This window comes from Hemicordylus capensis, chromosome 1 (genome assembly GCF_027244095.1).
Source record: "Hemicordylus capensis ecotype Gifberg chromosome 1, rHemCap1.1.pri, whole genome shotgun sequence".
Taxonomy (NCBI): domain Eukaryota; kingdom Metazoa; phylum Chordata; class Lepidosauria; order Squamata; family Cordylidae; genus Hemicordylus; species Hemicordylus capensis.
This window is the reverse complement of record NC_069657.1, coordinates 348,967,382-348,989,397: the sequence shown is the minus strand read 5'-3', so window position 1 is coordinate 348,989,397 and position 22,016 is coordinate 348,967,382. Positions and strand designations below refer to the sequence as shown.

General features: G+C 43.3%; 1 protein-coding gene across 7 annotated transcripts in view; it reads left to right on the top strand.

Annotated features, from left to right (window-relative positions):
* Positions 1 to 22,016, top strand: part of SLC18B1 (solute carrier family 18 member B1) — a 50,978-nt gene that overhangs the window by 7,738 nt on the left and 21,224 nt on the right. For 4 of the 7 annotated variants that reach the window (XM_053287717.1, XM_053287716.1, XM_053287711.1 and 1 more), the window contains exons 2-7: positions 4,524 to 4,663; positions 5,800 to 5,895; positions 7,678 to 7,751; positions 15,474 to 15,621; positions 19,035 to 19,191; positions 20,813 to 20,949. In XM_053287717.1, coding sequence (XP_053143692.1) covers positions 4,622 to 4,663; positions 5,800 to 5,895; positions 7,678 to 7,751; positions 15,474 to 15,621; positions 19,035 to 19,191; positions 20,813 to 20,949 — 654 coding nt within the window. In that variant the 5' untranslated portion in view covers positions 4,524 to 4,621. Of the gene's footprint in view, positions 1 to 1,669; positions 2,193 to 2,237; positions 3,078 to 4,523; positions 4,664 to 5,799; positions 5,896 to 7,677; positions 7,752 to 15,473; positions 15,622 to 19,034; positions 19,192 to 20,812; positions 20,950 to 22,016 lie in introns of those variants that run through there. The other 3 variants (XM_053287713.1, XM_053287712.1, XM_053287718.1) reach the window with 3 other exon arrangements.

The following is a 22,016-nucleotide window of genomic DNA, read 5'->3' as shown; positions in this document are numbered from 1 at the left end:
CTAACACAATTTATTATTAACTAGCAGACCCGGCACATAGCATCTGCGCCGCTAGTTGGTCTCTGCCAAGCTGGGCTCCACTGCTTTCTCTCCCCGCCGCTTCCCCCCTCCCTCCTACTCCAGTCCATTCCCCAATTCATTCCGTTCTCCTTCCCCAGTCCATTCCCCGCCGCTTCCACCCTCCCTTCCACCCCAGTCCGTTCCCTGTCGTTCCGGAGGTCCCTGTCCTCCTCCCACCACCGGAAGCTTTCTCTCCCCGCCCCCCCCAGCAGCGCTTTCTCTCCCCGCTGGGCTCCTTCCCTCCCCACCATTTTCGCCTGCCCGCCTCCTCTGCCAGGGCCCGCTGCCGGGCTCCCTCGGGCCCTTGCCCCCATTATTTCTCCCCGCCACAGCCTCCTCCTCCCACCCCATCACCACCACCTCCTGCCTCCTCCTCCCGGCCAGTGGGGCTTCGCCCACCGCTGGCTCCTCTGGCTGCCTGCCTGTCTCTCCTCGCCACCGCCATTAGGGATGTGCATGGTCCGGACCGGTCCGGACTGGCACCGAGGGGGGGTCTCCCTTTAAGGGCGGGGGGGGTAGAACTTACCCCTCCCGCTGCTCTTCCCCCTCCGGTGCTGTAGTGTTAAGCGAAGTTTTTGGGGCGGCAGCATTCCTCGCTGCCGCCCCTGCCCCCATCGTTGTTTGTAAAGCCTTTGTAAGTGCAGCATGCATGCACGCGCGCCGCCTACGTCACACGCACACTGCGTGTGACGTAGGCGGCGTGCTCACAGGAGCAACAGGCGCACGCATGCGTGCTGCACTTACGAAGGCTTTACAAACAACGACGGGGGCAGGGGCGGCAGCGAGGAACGCTGCCGCCCCAAAAACTTCGCTTAACACTACAGCGCCGGAGGGGGAAGAGCGGCAGGAGGGGTAAGTTCTACCCCCCCCGCCCTTAAAGGGAGACCCCCCCGGTGCGGACCGCTGGACCGGTCCGGCTCCAGACCGGTCCAGAGGCCTTTAACATGGCCTCCGGACCGGTCCGTGCACATCCCTAACCGCCATTAGCATCCGGTCTGCCACGCATCCGGCTAAGCGTATTAATTATATAGATTATTATGTAGTTCAAAAGCATACATAGTTGCTGTGATGTGCAGTTTATGAAGATGCAAGCCATGGAAGGAAACTTTAGAATGTTCGCACATTTCTCAAGTCTTCAGAGAGAGAGAGTGTATATTATATTGTTTGATCTACCATCTATTAATGGTTGTTAATAGCAATTTGGCTGTCATGTAATACAAATTGAACCTTGGGTGGGGGTGTAGTTATAAATGAGCGGAGGGGTTCAAAGGACTTCGGGGGGCCCAGCTCCACCCCTCCCTATTTTCTTCATTATCTCCCTCACTTCAAGGGGCTGCCAGGAGAAGGTGAACAGGGCCCCTTCTCCCCTAGCTGCGCGCCCCTGGGAACCTTCCTTCTCGGAGGAACCTCTATCGTTTGCGTAGGAAAGCAGCCGGGAGCAGCCGCTACTTTCCTGCCTTACTTGCCGCCCAGAGAAACCTGGCTGCTGCTAGAAAACAGGGCTAGTTGAATCCAGCAAGACAATTCTTATAGAATTCCCTTCCCCACTCACTCTACTCCACCCCACCCACCCCACCCCACTTTTCTTGGAAAGGAGTCCCATTGTTTTTACTTCCAAGAAACTGCTTAAGAGCTAGTGGTGAGAAGAAGCGCGTTCAAAACCCTTCTAGATTACAATGATTTTCCTAATCAGCTGCTAAACAGATCACGGCGCCGTGAACCGAAATAATCGTAACTTAAGCGGCATTTCATTCCTTTAACGGAAATTTAAAAAAAAGAAAGCAGTGACTCTGCCTAACGTCTGACGTCGTTTTTCGCCAACAGCGAAACTGCTGCCGGATTCGGGATCAAATTCCGGCATTGGTTATTTGCTTTGCTTCTAGCGTCGCGGTAGAAACGTTGAGCTGCGGGGTGTTGTTGTTTTTTTGATTAAAGGAATGAACATGCTCAGTAGCCACGGCTGAGGCGGTTGCCCTGAGTTTGCCCTTTCTTTCTGGGAGGATCTAATTGATACCTGTGGAACAGCGGGGAGCTATAGCGCTCTTCTTAAGGAACGTCTTCCCAGGCGAGGACTGTTTCCTTTGCTATGGGCAGTCACGAAGCAGCGAGTCTAGAGACCGGTGAGTTACCAGGTGGGTGCAAATGATCTAAAATGGGTTCCCGTTCTATTTTAATTATCTGATGGACTTCTCTTCTTCCTTCTTGAGTCTCCCAGGGGCATGCATCCGATAACGTGCATCTTGACCCTGCTTCATGTTATGATCCTGCTTCAATAGAGTTTCTCCCTAGAATAGTAGGATGCTAGTCTTCGTGCAGTTAGTTCTGCGTCACTCGTCATCGGGGTGACTTCAAAAAAAAAGTAGCGAAAGGGGCTGGTGGGTTGGCTAAAAGGAACTCCTTCGGTTCCTTTTGTGTTGTAATCTGTGTCAGTGAATCAAGTGTGGTAACTGCTCCAGATTAGGCTGTGGTGTGGTGGAGATGTGATTTCAGGAAAGCTGTGTCTTCCCATTTCTAGTTAAACCGACTTTGATTTCATACTTCGTTGCATAACGTAGGAGGTCCTCCCCGCAGTTGCTATTTTGTTGCTTGGCACGTGGAAAGAAAGGGGTCTGGCTCTCTCCTCTTTTTGAATAAGTGATGGCTTTTGAGTAAATGAGGTCGATTGATGGTAAAAATAAGTCATGTAGAAAACAAACTGGAATCTGATAGGATGGCATATATTCCCCCTCCCTTGCAATTTACATTCCCAGTTCCTAAGGTTCAACACCACTTTTACATTTCTTACTAATGGAAGGAAGGAACTTCTTTTTTTCTGTCTTTCTGAAAGAAATCCATCTAGCTTCTTTAGTTCTAGGTCTGAAAGAATCTAGAACTAATCTAGTTCTGTCTTTCTGAAAGAAATCAATCTAGCTCCTTTAGTTCCATGCCACCCCTTCCTTGAGCCAGAGTCAATGGATTGAATGGAAAAGGCTACAAAGGAATTATTCTGAAAAAGCCATAATAGAACGGGCGTAGAGGTGAGTAAGACTCCTTGCACCTGCTGGCCTTTACTTGTGTTCAGACAACAGACTCTTTTATTTTCTTCAAAATCTTATAAAATTAATTGTCTATATATGCAACCTAGGGCCTTTGGGATGGAAGATTTTCTAAAGATGACCAAGTTGTATCTTCTCTACCTTCCTAAGTCTGGCTGCAGTTTTATCCTGCGCACACTTACCTGGAAGTAAGCCCCATTAAATACATGGGAACTTACTTCCAAGTAAATACATGTAGGATTGTGCTATCCTGTAACTCTTCCTGGTCTGAAAATTGCTTTCTAAGATACCTAATCGTGTGTGTGTGTGTATAAGTAAGTAAAGAAAAACAGGTATGAATGAATTTCAAAAGCCTGGAGCAAATATGGATCTTGCTCTTCATGTTCTTGATTGTGGTTCAAGACAAACTTCAACATATATCAAATGCCCTTCTAACTGAGCAAAGGGACCTTTCAAAGTGGTGATTCTCTTATATTTAGCAGGGGGAGAGCAACTGGCCCTATCCATCCCCAGCACAGCATCTTTCTTGTGGTTCCTGCTGGTTTCTACCTTATTGTTTCTTTTAAATTGCGAGTCCTTTGGGGACAGGAAACCATCTTTATTTTATTTTTCTATGTAAAGTGCTTTGAGAAATTTGGTTGAAAAACAGCATATAAATATTCATAGTAGTAGTAGTAATTGCTGCAGGGTCAGATCTTACTCAGGCTTTTACAAAATGCCATCCTATTTTGTGTGTGTGTTACAGTTGTGTAAGTTACTAGTCTCAGTAACACACCTAGCCCCCCTATGCTTATATTGGGCATTGTCTGAAGAGCAAAAAACCATAAGTGGAGAGCCAGCGTGGTGTTGTGGTTAGAGTGGTGGACTAGGACTGAGGAGGCCTGAGTTCAAATCCACATTCATCCATGATACTAGCTGGGTGACTCTGGGCCAGTCGCCTCTCTCTTAGCCTAACCTACTTCACAGGGTTGTTGTAAGGAGAAACCTAAGTATGTAGTACATCGCTCTGGGCTCCTTGGAGGAAGAGCGGGATATAAATGTAAAAATTAAATTAGTGTGATGGTGGGCACTTCTGTGACTTCAGCCCTGCTGTAAGCCCGAGTGGCTGAGCACGCTGCTGATTGATACACCAGGGTGGGATTTTCTCCCCGCTGTATATGACCACAGTGGGGTGGTTTAGTAATGTCTGGTTGAGGCTACTGATTTCTACAATTTCAGTGTGTAAACTGATTTCTACAAGGATTGTGGCCATGGGGCCCAGTTATTTGCACTAGAGAATGTGCAGGTGAACTGAGGTCAGTTATATCGGACTTAGTAATGTTTGTCCTTGTATGTGCGTATTTCAAATGTAACTTGAAAAATGCTTGTTTCCTACGTTAACATTGAGAAGTTGAAGGCTGCCTTGCATTTTATGTTTTTACTCTTCAGATAATGACAGGCCTCAAGTTGCCAGTGAAGAATCCCGAAGGCTCACTAAAGATCAGATTTTTACATTGATAGCAACAGCATCTATCAATTTCAGTTCAATGATTTGCTATTCAATCCTGGGACCCTTCTTTCCAAAAGAGGTAAGAGAGGATATATAACTTAGCAGCCTACTCATTACGTTTCCAGCTTCTCTGATAAACAATGTGTGTGGTAATCTCATTTGTGCTTGGATCAAGATGAGCTCAAATAGATGTGAAGAATTCAGTTTCCCAGCTTATTCTTGGGGAAAGGGGTATATTTTGTTCTTTATAAAAGCAAGTGCATCTTTTGAAACTCTGCGAGCTGTACTTACTCCAACTGATGGCTGCTTAAGGCACATGGGGCTATGACATATTATGCATACCATGATGTATGCCTCTCCCTACCCATTCCATGTAAACCTTTTCAAATAGTTTCTTCTTACTGTCTGCTAGAGGCAGTGCACTCCGTTCTATCACTCTGTTGGGAACAGTTGTTCAGATTCTTATTTGTTTTTAAAAGAGCAGATGCATTTGCTCAAGTCTACTCCCTTCCCCTACCCCACACTCTTCTGAATAATTTCCCCACAATGTCCCTGTTCTTAATTTTTTCCTGTTGATGCTGGGCTGTGCACTCTTCAGCATTAGAGCACAAACACCTTGTTTGGTTGTAAAATGGAAAATAGCAACCAAGTGATTCTCCTCCAGGTACTGAGGCTAAATTATATAAAATTGCAATGTGGGCTCACAGTGGGCAAATACTGCTATCTTATAGTGCCCCTCCCCATAGATACTACATGATATATAGTGTATGTGTGAATTAATTTATTTCATATAAAAATTTTCTGTTTTGCCACTGTGGCTGGAGATGGTGGGAATTGTAGTCCAATATTATCTGGGAACAAAAGTTCGAGAACTTCTGTGTCCTCAAGGACTTGGGCTCCATTGGATTATGTTACTGATGTTAAATGGAATTTAGGAATTCTTAGACATGGAATTCAAGGTACATAAGCAGCTTGTGTTCAACTTTTGTTTAAACCAGGCCTACTCAACTTAGGCCCCCCAGCTGTTTTTGGACTATAACTCACATAATCCTTAGCTACAGTGGCCAATAGCCAGGGATTATGGGAGTTGTAGGCCAACATCTGCAGGAGGGCTGAAGTTGCGCAGCCATGGTTTAAACCATATCACTACATGCATGGCACAGGCTTTTGTGTTCTGATTGTCTGAAAGGTGTTTGTGTGTGTTTCCCTTTCTAGGCAGAAAACAAAGGTGCTAGTAGTACAATAATTGGACTCATTTTTGGATGCTTTGCCCTATTCAACTTCTTAACTTCCTTAATAATGGGACAGTTTGTAAGTATCTTATTTATTTATTTATTTATTTATTTATTTATTTATTTATTTATCTATCTATTTATTTATTTATTTATTTATTGCCTCAGCAGACCCTGATTTATAGCCCTTCTAGAAAATAGTCAAGATCACCAAATGCCTTGAGGGAGGGAAGTTACACACTTAGGAGTAGCCAACCATAATGTCATTCAGTGTGCCTGTGCCCATATTGGCTTGTCAAATGGGTAGACTTATTTAGAGAGCATTCTCTGCAGATATGGAAGGTCATGATGGAACATGAGGATGGTAGGTGGGGAGGTAGTCTCCAAGGTATGCAGTGCCCAAACAACCAAGGGCTTAGCTTAAAACTACTATCCTGAATTTGTATCTTAAAAATGATGGTGAACAGACAATGAAGCAATCTGCTCCCATTGGCTCATCTACGCTAGAAGGGTCATCTCAATCTATACAGGTTGAGTATCCCTAATCCAGACATCCAAAATCCAGAAACCACCACTGCGTGCACCCGCAGCACCAACAAAACATTATTTTCACATGAAATCTGAATTTCATCTCCACCTAAAATGCCATGTTTGAGTCTAACATGACCAGCAACATTATTGCATTGAAAATTTTCTCGCAGTTAGTTTTCATTACATTTATAGCTACCCGTAGTTATCGTAAATTCGATGCTTATTTGTCTTTATACTTTAAATAAAACCTAAACAAGTAAAATACAGTGTACAGTAACCTTTTGTGTTTAGACTTGGATCCCATGCCCAAGATATCTCATTACAGTATGCAAATATTCCAAATTCCCAAAAAGTCCGAAATCCAGAACACTTTGCAGTTCAGATAAGGAATACTCAACCTGTACTTGTTGACGTTTTCAGATAGAGGCTAGAATTCCTGCCCTTGTAGGAAAAAGTGCTTTGATTTGTGTTAAACCTGCTTATCAGTTTCTTGGACGATTATTTTCTTAACTGTCTGAAAAAAAAACTCTCCCTGTGTACCCTCTGCACACCATATCTGATTAGATCTACCTTTCGTATGTCTGCCATTAGCTGTCTGTTTTTCTAAGCTTCAAATTGTTTATGGTGTTTTCTTCAAGATAAACTGTCTACCTGGTTATTTATTTCTGTGTGTTCTCTGGCTGTGCTGTTTTATGAAATACATTAGAAACAATATTCCAGCTGGGTCATGGATCATGTGTATGTCTTGATTGTTGTATAATCAGTCTCTTTCCATAGAATTTTTAAAGCTGTGCCTTGCATATAATATGGTATTACAACTGCCTTCAATCTGTTGTTGTTGGGTTTTTATCCTGGAATCTGCAACAATATCAGAACCCATCAGTCTCGGTGTGGAGTTAAGATTGTTTGTCCCAATTTCCATTGTTATGCATTTAACTGCCCAACATGGCACATAGAGATACTCTCCTGCAGCATACACTGCTTTGGATTTATTATCCTAAGTATGATCATTGTGGTGCTGATAGTAAGCAATCTTTTATTATTTTGTTATACAGGGGTATTCATATCAGAGAGATTGCTGAAACAGTTATTTGCACCAGTTTACCTGTCACTGGGAAAACTAGGCTAATTCACTTATCCATTTAGAATATTTTTAGGTGTGATAATGGGCTGAATGTAAGTCGGTGGGGCAGGGTGACATGGGAGTGTTTCTTTGCTGTAAATTGAATGAAAAGCTTTGGATTTCAATAGTATAACTTCTAGAACACTTTTTATTTTTTAAAATAAAAGCTTGCAAATCACTAAAACATGTCTTATTTAACAATTGCAGCTTGTCCAGATAGGAGCAAAATTTATGTTTGTTACTGGAATGTTTATCTCTGGATGTGTTACAATTCTTTTTGGGTGAGTGCATATATCTTACTACTTAAGATGCTGTAGAAATAGTACTGTGTTTTATGTAGTTTGTCCTAATAATTAAAATGACTTTCAACAGACTTTGTCACAAATATTGGGGAAGTTGCTGAATTTCTCTGTCCTTATTGTATTGTTTTGTTTCACTGCCTAAATGGGTATAGCTCTCATTTTTTTACTAATGGACAATAGTCCTTAAGCCAACATTGTGCTCCTAAACCTAATAGGCATGACAGAATTTAACTTTCTGTTATTGCTGAAAATGCAGTTTACTAAGTCCATAAGGATGTTGATACAGTATGCTGTATACAGGTACAGGTGCTTATATAAATTTTTGAGTGAATGACTGTCCAGGTCTTTTGTAAGGGGCAAAGGGGGCTTTATTCATTAGCGAACCTTAACCAACATTGCATATGCATAAGCTCTTGTAACATCGGCACCATTTTGCTAGTAACCCAAAGATGCTCAATGACTTCGCCTGGTCAAGAGTTGTAGGAGAGGTTTCTGGCAGGTGTCCTCCTGCTGCTTCCATGGTGAAAAGAGCTGTCTTCAGAGTGGTAACCTTATCTTCTCTGCTGGTGTAGGTCGCCCATCTTGGGTTAACCGCACCCACATGCTCCTGGAGGGAGGATTAAGACTAGAAGGAACCTTAAATAGACCCCTTGTGAGTGGATCCTCCCAGTTCTTTTCCTGCCTCTGCTCCAGAGGCCACAACTCTGTTTTCTAGGCCCACAATGGTGGCTACGGGGGAACAGAGAGGGAGCTTCACTGGCACCTTTGGACCACAGCTGCTCTCCTCTTCCCTGCTGACCTCTGCGCAGGGCGGTGGAGCTGACTCCTGGCATGACTCCAGCCTCAGGAGCTCGCTCAATCAGATAACAAAGAGGAGGAAGCATGCCCATTCAGAGCGAGTGCGGCGTTCCTCTGAAGTGAAGGGAGACGAGGACATGGGGAAGCAAGCTCCAGCCAGCAACTGAATCGCACTCCCCGCCATCTCTGATCCTCTCCCCCAATGGACAGCATGCTAGCTCCTCCACACAACCCAAGGCCCTCTCACAGCAGCAGCGGCTGCAGCAGGCAGTGCAGACAGAGAGCATAGGTGATGACCTGGTGGGCTGCAGCCACCTCAAGGATGGGGGTGGCTTCAACCCAGCCATGCTGGATGATGGCGAGGAGGGAGAGAATGGCAGCTATCCCAAGAGTGGGGACTACTCTGAGAATGGACCACTCCACACCAGCGGTGCCAGAGAGATCTCTCCTTTCCCCGGAGTTGGGGGGAGCACTCTGGATCAGATACTGCTAATTTTTTGTTTTTTATTTATTTACAATATTCATTCCCCATCTCCAGTACACTACTGCTTGGGGCCGCTCACAACATTTATAAAAGAGTTACAATGTAAAATCAGACTAATACAATTAACCAAATTAAGCTAGACAAGTTAAAAATCTAAGCTAAAGCCACAATCAGAATTACAGATTTTAAAATTTCAAATTAAAAATTATTTTAAAAACCTAATAACTAAGAATTGTACAAACTAAGGAACCTACCAGATATAAGCAACAGGTGAAACATTAAAAAGTCACTTTAAAAAGATGTGTGGTGTTTTTTTCAAACATTGCTAAGACCACCCCTCCCCCTTTTACCCCATTGATACCCCCAGGGCCATTACCACTGGGCGCTCCTCAGGGGAATGCTCACATTCCTGACTGGCTGGCAGGCATGGGTCAAGCAGTCCATACAGCAAGCTATAAAGGAAAGCAACAGATCCTGTAAGGGGCATAAAAAGCACAAGAGATGTAGAAGCAGTTCCTCCTCTGACTCTGAGCCTGTAAGAAAATGCAAAAAAGAAGTCAAAGAAAAATAGGCCACAGCCATCCCACAATTCATCTGAGGCTTTGAGGGATGATTCGCCTGACCTGTTTAACCTGGTTGGGTTCCAGGACCTGGCTGCCCCCCAGAATCCACCCCTGGCCATTCTGTCTCTGAGGAGGGGGAAATATCTGATAACATGGCACCTCATCCTTCAACTAGCGCCTGTTTCTGCAGGCGGAATGTCAGTCACTTGTGCGGACGATAGTTCCTCTGGGGCTTAAGCAGGTTCAGTGTCCCCCACTGATGCTCCAGTTACGGCTCTCTTCAGTGGAATGGTAGTCTCAAAGGGTGGGGACTCTCCCCTAAAGTAGCCAGCAGACAAGAAACCAGAAGCTTCTATATGCAGGGCCCATGAATCCACTTCTATGACTATAAGAGCAGACACTGCAGCTTCTCTGGTATCCAGGACGCCAGTACTGCGATAGATGAGCTCCTTAACAACCCGCCATCTGACCCTGCCAGGCTCAGATGCAAGCTTTTGAGGTTGCAAAGGGCTCCTGCCTTCACGGTATCCACTTTTGACAGCATAAAACTCTCAGCCTGTACCATGAGTGCCAACTCTGTGGCACGGCATAATATTTGGCAGAGACATTGGAAGGTGGACAACACCTCTAAGGCTAATCTCACTTCATATGGAGTCAAAACTGTTTGAGGATGGGGCCCTCAAGGACACTGATACAGAGACAAGCAAAAAGCACTCCTCTCATCCTCTCTCAAAAGAGAGGAGAAAGGTCAGCACATAAATTGAACCAAACCTATGGAGAATTTCAGCCATCATTTAAGCCCTGGGATTCCTCAAGGACTTCCAGACTATTTTGGAACAAGACCAGGGCCCAGGACAGATTGTCCTTTCAGACACAACCTGGGGCACGCCTGGAAAGAATCTACCTCAGATATCTGGGCCAGGTCCATAATTTTTCAGGCATACCATGTGGAACGGCTGCACCAGTCTCAGGACAAGTTCCTACCTACCCGCAAATCCAGAAATCAGTTGAAACATCTAGGACTCCTGCAATCCCTAAAACACCTTTTTCAGATTCAGGCCATAAAGCTGTTACCTGCTGCCCAGAGGGAAAGGGGGTCTACTCCATCCTTTTTATGGTGCCAAAAAAGGATGGCTCACTGAGGGCGGTACTGGACTTAAAGGCAGTGAACATGTTTGTGATAAAGAAACTGTTCCGTATGGAAATGCTGCTGCCTATTGTGGAGGACCTGCAAAGTGGGAATTACTTGGCATCCATAGACTTAAAGGAGGCATACCTCCACACCCCTATTCACCCAGAGAGCAGATGCCTCCTTCACTTGTGTTATCGTCACAAGCACCACCAGTACTGGGCTTTGCCGTTCAGTCTGTCATTTACAAAGGTCCTGATACCCCTGGTTGTGCTCCTGAGGCTGCAGGGGGTCCATTTATATTGTTCTCTGGATAACTTACTGATCTGGGCTAGATCAGCGGAGGAAATGGACCTTGCACTACAAAATAATCTTGCATGTCTAAGGGACCACAGTTTTCTAGTGAATGAGGAAACAAAGCCACTTTTCACCATCACGACGTCAGTAGCACCTGGTAGTGATTATAGACATGGCACGGAATTGGTTGTACCTTCCCCTGGAAAGAAGGAGGGCCATTACTACTTTTGCATGGGAGGTGGTGAATAGCTCATCAGTGGACATTCTAAAATTTTCAAGACTATTGGGCCTCATGGTGGTCGCAATGGATTCAGTATGCTGAGCCAGGTTCAGTCTTCGGTCTCTTTAATGGGCACTTGTCCCATACCAAATGCATATAGCATCCAAAATCAGGAGAAGGATTTGGGTCAAGGAGATTTTGAGAAGGTCCCTTCATTGGTGGCTGGACCCCTATAACCTTTCTAGAGGCAAGCCCTTCCTGGGACGGAACAGGATCCTAGTAACCACGGATGCAAGTCTGACCGATTGCAGGGCTCACTGCTTCTGGGAAGGTACACAGAAGCGGAGGTCCATCACAGCATCAATTGGTTGGAGCTTCAGGAGGTTTATCAGGCCCTCTTGGCATTCAGGGAGCTCATTGCTGTGTGCCATGCAGTATCTCAACCAAGGTGCATATCAGTCGCCAAGGGGCACAAGGTCCAAATCCTTACATATTCAGATGATGGAACTCCTTGATTGAGTGGAGGAGCACCTGCAGTACCCAGTTGCACAGCATGTCAGTGGTGTGACCAGTGTTCAGGCTGGGCAGACAGGAGGTCCAGCTGGCTGAATGGAGCCTTCATCCACAAGTGTTTGCCTGGGTCATTCAACGGCTGGGGTGGCCCCTTATGGACCTCTTTTGCCTCGCTGCCAATGCAAAGCTGCCAAGGTTCATGTCATGTTTTTTGACTAGGGGGTAGAGAATGTGGACACACTTTCTGTTCCGTGGCCTCCATGTCTACTATATGCATTTCCATGATGTACCTCTACTGTCATTCTGCACCCAAAAGCCCCGACAGTTGTCATTGACCCTGATCCTGATCTCACCTTATTGGCCGCGAAGACCTTGGTTTCCCGACATTGTAGAACTGGCAGAAAAAGGTCCCATATTATTATTTATTCGATTTCTGCTGCTCAAGGAGGACTTACTCTCACAGGGTCCAATTCTCTACCTCACGTGGCTAAATTTGACCATGTGGAGGCTGCAAGGGACTTACTGAGAAGACAATGTTTGTCTCTGGTGGTCATAGACATCATTCTGGCTTTTTGCAAGGCCTCCACCAACCATAGTTATCAAATGACGCTGAGATGTTTTTTAAGGTGGGCTTCCAAATTATTTTTGCAGCTAGATTGGTGCAAGTTAGGGTATCTGCTGAACTTCCTTCAGGAGGGGCTGTCCATGGGCTAGAAGGACAATACATTGAAGAGACATGTGGCTTGTCTCTTGCAAAGATGCTCTTCCATGGGAGGGCAGCAAAGGTGCGTCATCCACTCCTGCAAAAGTTTCTTCAGGGGGCCACCCAACTTTCTCCCCCAGTGTGCCATAGGTTTCCAACCTGGGACTTGCACACAGTCCATGTACTACTCTTACCTCCATCTGAACCATTATGCACTGTCTCCCTTTGGGTCCCCTCTCTCTCAAGGTGGTGGCAATCACTTCTGCATGCTGTGTATTGGAGTTACAGGCCCTGTCAGTGAAAGATAACCTATGTGTTTTTCCCCAAGAACACTGTCGCCTTATTCCTGATCGGCCATTTATACCCAAGGTCAATTCAGTTTTCCACCATTCAGAGGACCTATTCTACCATCATTCTGTCCTGCACCTAGCCACGCTTGGAATGGCAGTGGCATAAACTTGATGTCCAGAGAGTTCTCCGTATCTACATTGCCAGAATGGAATACTTTTGCAAGATGGACCCGCTCTTTGTGTCATTCAAGCCACAGTCGATGGGTCAGAAGGCATTTACTGCCATGATTGGCCGCTGGGTGAAGGCTTTTGTTGCTTTGATTTACGAATTGCAAAACTTGACTGGTCCTCGGATTATGACACATTTGGCAAGATTGGGGGCTGCCTCGGCTGCTTTTGCCATGAACCTCTCTGGATGAGATATGTAGTGCTGCTACATGGAAATCACAATTTACTTTTTCAAGACATTACAGGCTGGACATGCAAGGGCAGCATTTGAACACAGAGTTCTGCAATAGGTACTTCCCAGGCAGTATAAGGTCATCATGGGCTTGTTCCCACCTGTGGTTGTGTGCTGTGGTATTACCCATGATGGGTAACCACTTACACCAGCAGAGAAAGAAACATTGGTGCTCACTGTGAAGGTTTCTTCTTGCTGGTGTTAGAGGTCATCCGTGCCTGCCCAGTATTTATATTGCTGGGTTATTGGTTGGTGGAGGGATGCCCTTCCTTCCTGTGCTCCTTCTCCTACTGCATGCCACTGTGATTTCCATTCTTTGTTGGTGCTTTTTGGCCCATGCCTCTTGTACATATGTTTTGTTTTGACATGTTGGGGCTGTGGGTTTTTTTTGCACTTGAGCTATTCAATAGAACTGGGAGGAACCACCCACAAGGGTTCTATTTTTTTTAAAGGTTCCTTCTAGTCTTAATCCTGCCTCCTGGAGCATGTGGGTGGTGATAACACATGAGGGGTGACATCCGTAACATCAGCAAGAAGAAACCTTCACAGTGAGCACTGATGTTCCTTTTCATTTTTCCAAGATTTCTGTATCTTTTCGATCGATGTGCTGTGTCCATGTTCACACTGTGCTGTTCATTGCATTACAATTATTTATATTTATATACTTATAAATATGTATTATATATTTTATAATATATTTATATACCACATCTTAATTTTAAAAAGTGCTCAAAGCAGTTCACACAGAAAAAGATGGTTTCCTGTCCCCAAGGGCTTACAATCCCAAAAAGAAAAGTTGTATGGCCAGGGGTTGCTAGTAGAGGGACAGATGTCATTCAAGCTTGGCTAGTCTTTTCTTCTTAGCTGTGTTTTCCAAAGTCTGGGTGGCTAACCTTCAACTGCTGTGTCACCATCCTCTGGGTAAATATGATTTTCTCTCCCTCTCAAAGGTTATAACTGATACTTAGAAAGTTGATAATGGGTTCTTAGACAGCTACTCCTTGGATAACCAGAGTAGTCCTTCTATACTCATTATCTCCAGCAACCAAAGCAATGTGACTCAGCTTACTCACTCAGTCCCTAGAAAAAGTCCTACTAAACTGATCAGTGTCTCTAAGTTGCTGCAAGTGCTTCTTGCAGATAGGCAAGTGTCTCTCAAGTCCACTGTTGTTTTCCATTTTCCTAAAGAGAAACTTCTGCTGAAGTGGTGCAAGTTCAAGATGTGAATATCAGTCCTGCCTCTCTTCAAAACAGGTTTCACTTTGGATATGACAGCAGAATCCTGAAGAACAGAAATGTCAAGCTGCCCACGAACCTGTTTGGTGCTTGATGCCTCGTCTAAAGGCACTCTTAATTGCATGCCTTTCCTGTTGGGCATTTCACTTGTGTCTCTTATGGACTCATTGAAGAGGGCACATCTCCCAAGCAGTACTAGCCACAGATTCGCCATAAAAAGTAGCAGAGTATGCTACTTATACCAGATAAAATGAGGTTTTGTCCACACAGCTATTATATATTTTGAAGAGTTTGTATGTGGCATTGTTTGTGCAAAATAGTCATACTTCCCGATGACCTACAGATACCAAATTTTGCATAAAACGCTTGCCATTGAAATTAGCACAATGCTCTTTTTACACCAGAATATGCTCAGTAAACATCTACATCTTTTTGGGGTTGTGTGTGTTTTTTTTGGGGGGGGGAATTCTAAATATCTTATTTCCTCATTTGCAAATATCAAATTTTACACGAACAATCCTGCCACTGAAATTAGCTGAATTGCTACTTTTTACACTGGAATGTTTGGGGAAAGGTTTACCAAAAAATATGTATTTTTAATAAGAAATTCTGAATGTGATCATATTTGAACTTTTAGCAGATTTTAAACACTCAGTAATTGGAAGAGAAGCAGAAGATCTTCCTTAGATTAAAGTTTACTGTGGTTAATGTTTACCATATATGGTAACCATTCAATAAAATGTTTGAAGATTAAATCCTACAAATTTCATTCATTTGTTCTTTTTTTAACTTGGCTTTTGCAAGCACATTAATGACAAACTGTATTACATATACTTAATTTCTTGAACGTTGCCATATATGTAATCTACACAAAATGCCTTTGCCCAGTCAATGATGGGCCTCACCTATTAGTATGTTATAAAGAACCCTGTACTGTATAGTTTATAAAGAACCCTGTACTGTGCATAAGAGGCTTGGGAACTGGATCAGTTTTATTTTTGTATTTAGGATGTTGGACAGAGCACCTGATGGACCAATATTCATAGCATTGTGTTTTTTGGTTCGAACAGTGGATGCGATTGGTTTTGCTGCAGCAATGACTGCCTCATTTTCTATTCTTGCAAAGGCTTTCCCCAACAACATAGCTACAGTTTTGGTATGTATGAAGTCTGCCAGTGCTTGGATATATGTTACATTACACTTGTCTCTGGGTTGCTAAAAGTGGCCTTACCAAGAAAACAAAGGGGGGTGGGGGGAAACAAAGCAGAGGAAGATGGACAGGACATCAAAAGATAGAATCGTTTCCAAATCTAGAGAAGGGACAGGTTAATTTTCCCCAGAGGTAGCAGCCTGAGCATTAAGAGTGGCAGACTCCTGGACAGTGTTCTGGCCTATTTGAGTAGCTATTATCTGTGGCTGGAGCCCTTTGCATAAAAAGATCTCTTGTCCCTACAGTAAAGGGTATGTGAATATTGATTTCTAGCTAATTGGAAATATAGTGGTTAGGATTCAGGCTATCTGTTGAAGAAGCAAGAGTCTTAAGAAATGATCATCACCTGTGCTTGCTTACTAGCTTGTTTCCAGTTACTTCTTTGCTTTACACAAATGCAGAACCACAGAGCAATGGTGGTGTTGGATTACAATGGTAGCCAAAACTTTGGCTATAGGCTAAGTTAAAGTCAGTATGTAATATTAACCCCTTGTTCTTGGCTAACCTGTTTGGACTACCAAGTCCACAACCTCAAGAACTTCCCTTGCATAACCAGCCCATTCCATTGATGTTTAGGCTGGTCTTATAGTGAATTGCTTCTCTGTCCCTCTTCCTTCTTAAGTGACATGCCCCTGGGTGTCTCTGTCTTAGGAAGTGAAATGCGCGTGCACTCTCTTTCTCTTTCTCTTTCTCTTTCTCTCTCTCTCTTTCTCTCTCTCTCTCTCTCTCTCTCTCTCTCTCTCACTCATTCACTCACTCTCGCTCTTACTTTTGGGGTGTGAAAAGTCTAACCCAAACCAAATGAATGGTTGGGGCTCACCAGGATAAATCTTGGAATCAGTTTGCAGTACCAGAGTTGACTCTTGGATTATGGGAGCAAAGTGCCTCCAAGCAAGTAGCATGTACATTCTTCACTACAACAACTACTACATATCCATGTCATCCTCCTATTTAAAATTACGTTTCAAGATTTACAGAGCAAATGACATGACTGTCACCCAGGACTAAACCCAGTATGTTTGACTTAGAGAAATTAAGTGCTGTCTCCACTTTCTCTTGCCAGCATAACATGGGTGGAGAGAATACAGTCCTTCTCCACACAGAAAATTCCTAGTTTTCCCCTCGTTCCCTTTCTAGATAGTGTACTTCCAACCTCAACCTCTTAATGCTTTGCTCTCGCTCACTCCCCACAAAGGGAATTCAAAGAGTTGTGGGAATTAAACAAATTGTTCTGCTAAGAACTAATCTGCCTACTTTCCTGTCACTATCCCTACAACTGGACTAAATGTGGTCCAAACTGGTCAGGCAGTTCACAAGTTAGCTCACTTGCACCTCAAATGTTTATGCATCTACCATTTTGAATTGGGGTGGATGACATAATTAATTCATGCCATTGAGGTGTCCCTACAGCTGTAGCAAATTTGGTTCAAATTGGTTAGGCAGTTCACAAGTTAGCCCATTGGTGCTCAAACATTTACACTTCTGCCATCTTGGGGTGAATGATATCATTGCAAACTATACTGTTTAGGTGTCCCTACAACTGTACACAGTTTGATTCATATTGGTCCAGGCATTGCGAAGTTCATAGGGCACTCACTCACCCAGGTGATCTCATAAGGTTTCTTTCCTTAAGGAAAGCCTTTTGCTTACCCCACCCCTCAAAAAAATGTCTGCTTGAAGTTCTCATCGCTCCTACCCCATTTATTTTATTATTTATATTTTATCTATCCTATTTATCTTCTTGTTATAGAAGGCTAAAAAAATATACTTCTGATGAGGGAGTGGGTCAACTCTGGGTGTTGTTTTTTCCCTTAGAGACTGAAGGAAGGCCAGGGAAAGAAGTGAGTCCCTTGAGAAAGGGGAAGATCTAAAAAATAGATACTCCTGTTCCCTTTTTCTTCTGGTCTTTCACTTCTCTCCTCCTCCCCCCCCCCCGCCTTCACTAGCCCATATGCTGTTTGTGGCAAAACTTCATTGTCCTGAACACACTACAGTATAGGTTATTCAGCCACATGTGGCTGAAGATATTTGCAGAAGAGAGCTCCCTTTTAATTGTGTGGCATACAGTGGGGGAAGCGGAGTAGGAGGTATGTAGTTCCTTAGTGGAGAACACTGACTTCTATTATATACTGATTGCAGGAAAGGAGATGTACTTTAGATCTTTGGCTGCTGGCCATTTCAAAGCACATGCAGTAAAGCACATGGAGTAAAAGACCAGATAGTATGCCTGATAGGTTTCCTCATGTCAGTGTAAGGACTGGGACGTCCACATGACAACATTTTGGGGTGGTCTTAATACCCTGAAGTGCTTTGGGAGAGGTTTGGAAAGAGTTAATGAAACCATGATATTTTGGCAGTGTTAAGTGCACATAACTAACTACACAAAAGGTCTGAGTTGCTTTTAATAGCTGACCTTTCAGTTGAAAATGGATGAGCACTAAACAGATTAAATGGTAGCACACATTAGTTTTTATTAAACGACCTGCATTCATTTTATGTAATATCTTATGACACTCCTGGTTCCTCAAAAACAGTACTTTACTATGCTATAATGTAACAGAATACTTTAAAAATATATTATCCTTTTTGGTTCCCAAGGTTTTTGCATACACATGTGTTCTTACAGTTCTTAATCAATTATTAAATTTGCCTTTGTGGCAGATAGCGGTTATCTGTGGCATAGTGATTATCTAGCGTTAGTGCAATATATTATACATTGCAGTTGCGGCTGTTGTTTTTTCTGATAGATTACCTTTAGCCATTGGTTTAATGGATTTAACTCAAACTTGCAAATATAAATTTCAGGTGAACCACCTCCATGTTCTTGCCATATGTTCAGAGCCACCTGTGCCTTGCTGCTTCTCCCTTTACACCACACTCTAAACTTTTCCCTTGTACTCTCCCCACCCACAGCCCCTCTTTCTATCCCATCTATACCTCACCAAACTCCCAGAGGGAACTTGGATGGGGACACCACCATTATCTACCCCACCTCATTGCAAATGGCAACTATTCTGTTTCACACACAATCTCTGGAGTGCAACCCTGTGTTACAGCATGGGGTTATCTGTGTCTCCTCACAAATAACTAGTTCTAAAAGACTGCAAGGGAGAATGGAGAATCTCATAGAGATGATTCTTATTGCTTGTTAACACTTGTAAAAGGTTTTGCTTTTTTGTTCAGCTAGCACAGGGGTTCCTAAACCTTGGGTCCCCAGATATTGTTGGACTACAACTGCCATCATCCCCATTGTGGCTGGAGATGATGGCAGTTGTAGTCCATCAACCTTTGGGGACCAAAGATGTGCTAGACGAACATGGTTTTTAACTTCTGCTTATTGTTTTTCTCCTCCTGTTTAGGGAAGTCTCGAAATATTTACTGGACTGGGTCTAGTGCTAGGGCCCCCTCTTGGTGGCTTTTTGTACCAGTCTTTTGGCTATGAAGTTCCTTTCATTGTACTTGGATGCTTAGTGCTGCTCCTGGTGCCTCTGAACATGTGCCTCATACCAAAATATGGTAGGTGGAGTTGTGTCTCCTTCATGTTTCAGATTGGGTAGAGTAGGCAAATGTTTCTTTCTTTGTTTGTTTGTTTTTAAAAAACCCATTAAGTTCCTCCTCTAGAGCCTGTGGTCAACAGGTGCACGGAATCTGGTGTAAAGCTGTGTAAGAAACCTAGTGCCTGCCTCACTGCATTTATGAGGATAAGAGTCCCTGGCTACAGTCCAGAGAGTCCTTTTATTTAGACATTGATTTACACAAGCACAGCAGGATTCCTTTGCTGCCTATCCTGAGCAGTAGCAAAGCGGGGAAAAGATGGGCACCTAAAACAGTAAGCAAAAAAGAGCTGAGTCCGATTTCAAAAAGGTACAGAACAGTGTTGGGATTTATTATAAAAACATACTGTCTAGATACCCAACACCATTTCTGAGAGATGCTTTTTTCAAGGGCACAAAAAAAAAATTCTGATGACATAGAATCATAAACTCATAAACAGGGAAGTAGATTTGTGAGGGTCATTCTTGTTGGTGAAAATCTCTCATAAGAAGAATTTCTTTTTGTGCCCTTGAAGATGGCAATTTGCCAAAATGTTTTCAGCTGCTAGAGACATATTAAAAAAACAACACCCCAAACTCGTGCATCATTCTGCAGCATTTTGGCATCTCCTGCCTATTTCTGTCCCATTGTTCTGAATACCAAACTTGCTGTCTCCTGTCTCATTAAAAATTCAAAAAGCAACTTGCAATGAGGTGCCAGAGTGCAAAAGTGAGGATGAATCTGACTGAGAAGCACAATAAAATGCCCCATTCTGTGTTGCAGGGGGTGGCTTCCTGTGCACTTCAAGGGGCTCTTGAGAAATGTTTGAAATCTAGAAACTGATTTTGGTGTGTTCAGTATTAAAGCCGTCATAACTGAGGCATCATTAGCATGTGTGTTGCTCCCTTCTCTCTGGTAAGCAGTATGTTGTTTGCAGTATGTTGTAGCATTTCCCAGCCTGTTAGATCCATGAAGACTGTAGGAAAAGAGATATAGGGCAGGGATGGCAAAGGCAACAACTTCTGTAGCATACTTTTAAAAACTCTTTTCTTAAGATCTGTGAGTTTCTAACCTATATTGTTGTTTTGAGACGCAACATTGCTAGTGTGTTGTCCCCCTAAAATTAGCCCAATTCTGGACTAGCTTAGACAATACTGTACTTTCTGACCTCCCCCATTCCTATGTGATTAAGATGTGTCATCTTTTACCCCTCCACAAAGCACACCGTTCCTTAACATAATGGGTTCATTTGAACCAGTACTCTACCCACAGATGAGCCGTCAACCAAGTAATTAAAGAATAATGCACTGAGTGGTAGGAGAATTTGAACACTCACGATGCACTCATGTTTTAATCTCATGGGAGCGAGGTCAGTTGGAAGTATTGTCCAAATCAGCCCTGAGCATATTTGATGTAATGGATTTTTAAAGAAATGGTTGCCCTTATTGTTGGTTACTGGTCATAGACAGTAATAAAGGACTTATTGTTATGTTTGAAGAAGAGTTATAGCTTGGTTATGAAAGTAATCTGCAAGTCAGCCCAAAGGCAAGATAACATCGATAACACCAGATAAAAAGATAATGTTGTTGTCGTCTTCTTACAGATTCAACTCCTAGCAAAGATTCATTCTGGAAGCTTGTTGCTCTGCCAAAAATTATACTCCTCTCTTTTACTATGTTTTCATTAAGTGCAAGCTTAGGCTTCCTAGATCCTACAATGTCGCTCTTTGTCTTGGAAAAGGTAAGTATGATTGAAAAAGACTGGGTGAATACTAGGTTTTCATCTAAACATAAACTTGTTAAATTCCATAGGGGTTGAGGTGAGGTGGCAGCAAAGTAGTAGAAGAAGATCCTCTCATCAGACATTCTAATGGCAGCTGCTTGTCCAGAGTCGTCGTCCTTTCTTGGAGCTTTAAGCCCAGTGAGTGGGGAGGGGAGGGAATGGAAGAGGCAGAGCTCAGGCAAGTGGAGCAGTGAGTACATGCCAGGTTCCTGATTTGTAACCATAAGGTAGAGACAAGCAGGTCTGACTTTCAGATACTCTGGGTTGGCAGCCTTTCAGAAGTGGTGTGCCAAATCTTCATTTATTCACTCTAATTTAAGTTGTACAATCTATCGGTAGAGCAAATATTTACTATCCACAGAGCATATTATTAGTAGTATTAATAGATTAGGAATAATAGCGCACATAGGTGAGAGATTAGCTTGGCTTGAGCATGGCTGTTGAAATTTTAAAAGAGCGGTATAACCTCTGAACTATAATTTCAGAGTTCTATTTTCTACATCTATAGTTCCATTTTCCATGGTTCTGATCAAGCTCATCTTATAACAAAAGGTCTAGGTTCATAACTTCTAGATCAGCTCTCGACTTCCAGTTGTTCCATCAAATAGTATGAAACTAGGTTGATATGGAAGCTTATATAGCCCACCATAAAAGTGATATTCACCTACATCAAAGGATATTCTCTGCTGTACAGAGAACATTTGATGTACATATATCAAGTGATATAAAAGGTCATGGAATAAGGGAAGGTTAAGGAGTAGAGAGTAGAGTAACTTTATTTTGGTCATGGACTAGAAAAACAGAAAAAAGAAGAAAAACAACAACATATAAAACCAGAACAAATTTTATATATCATACAACAAAACCTAGCCATTTTGGTACTAATCCCTATATTAAAATTAAGCAACAGAAGAGTTAAATAAAATTCATCAGGATGTCTGGGGAAATTTGCCAATAGTGGAAAAATTAATCTTAATCGAACATCCCTATAGAAATCACAATATAAAATGGCATGTGCGGTGGTT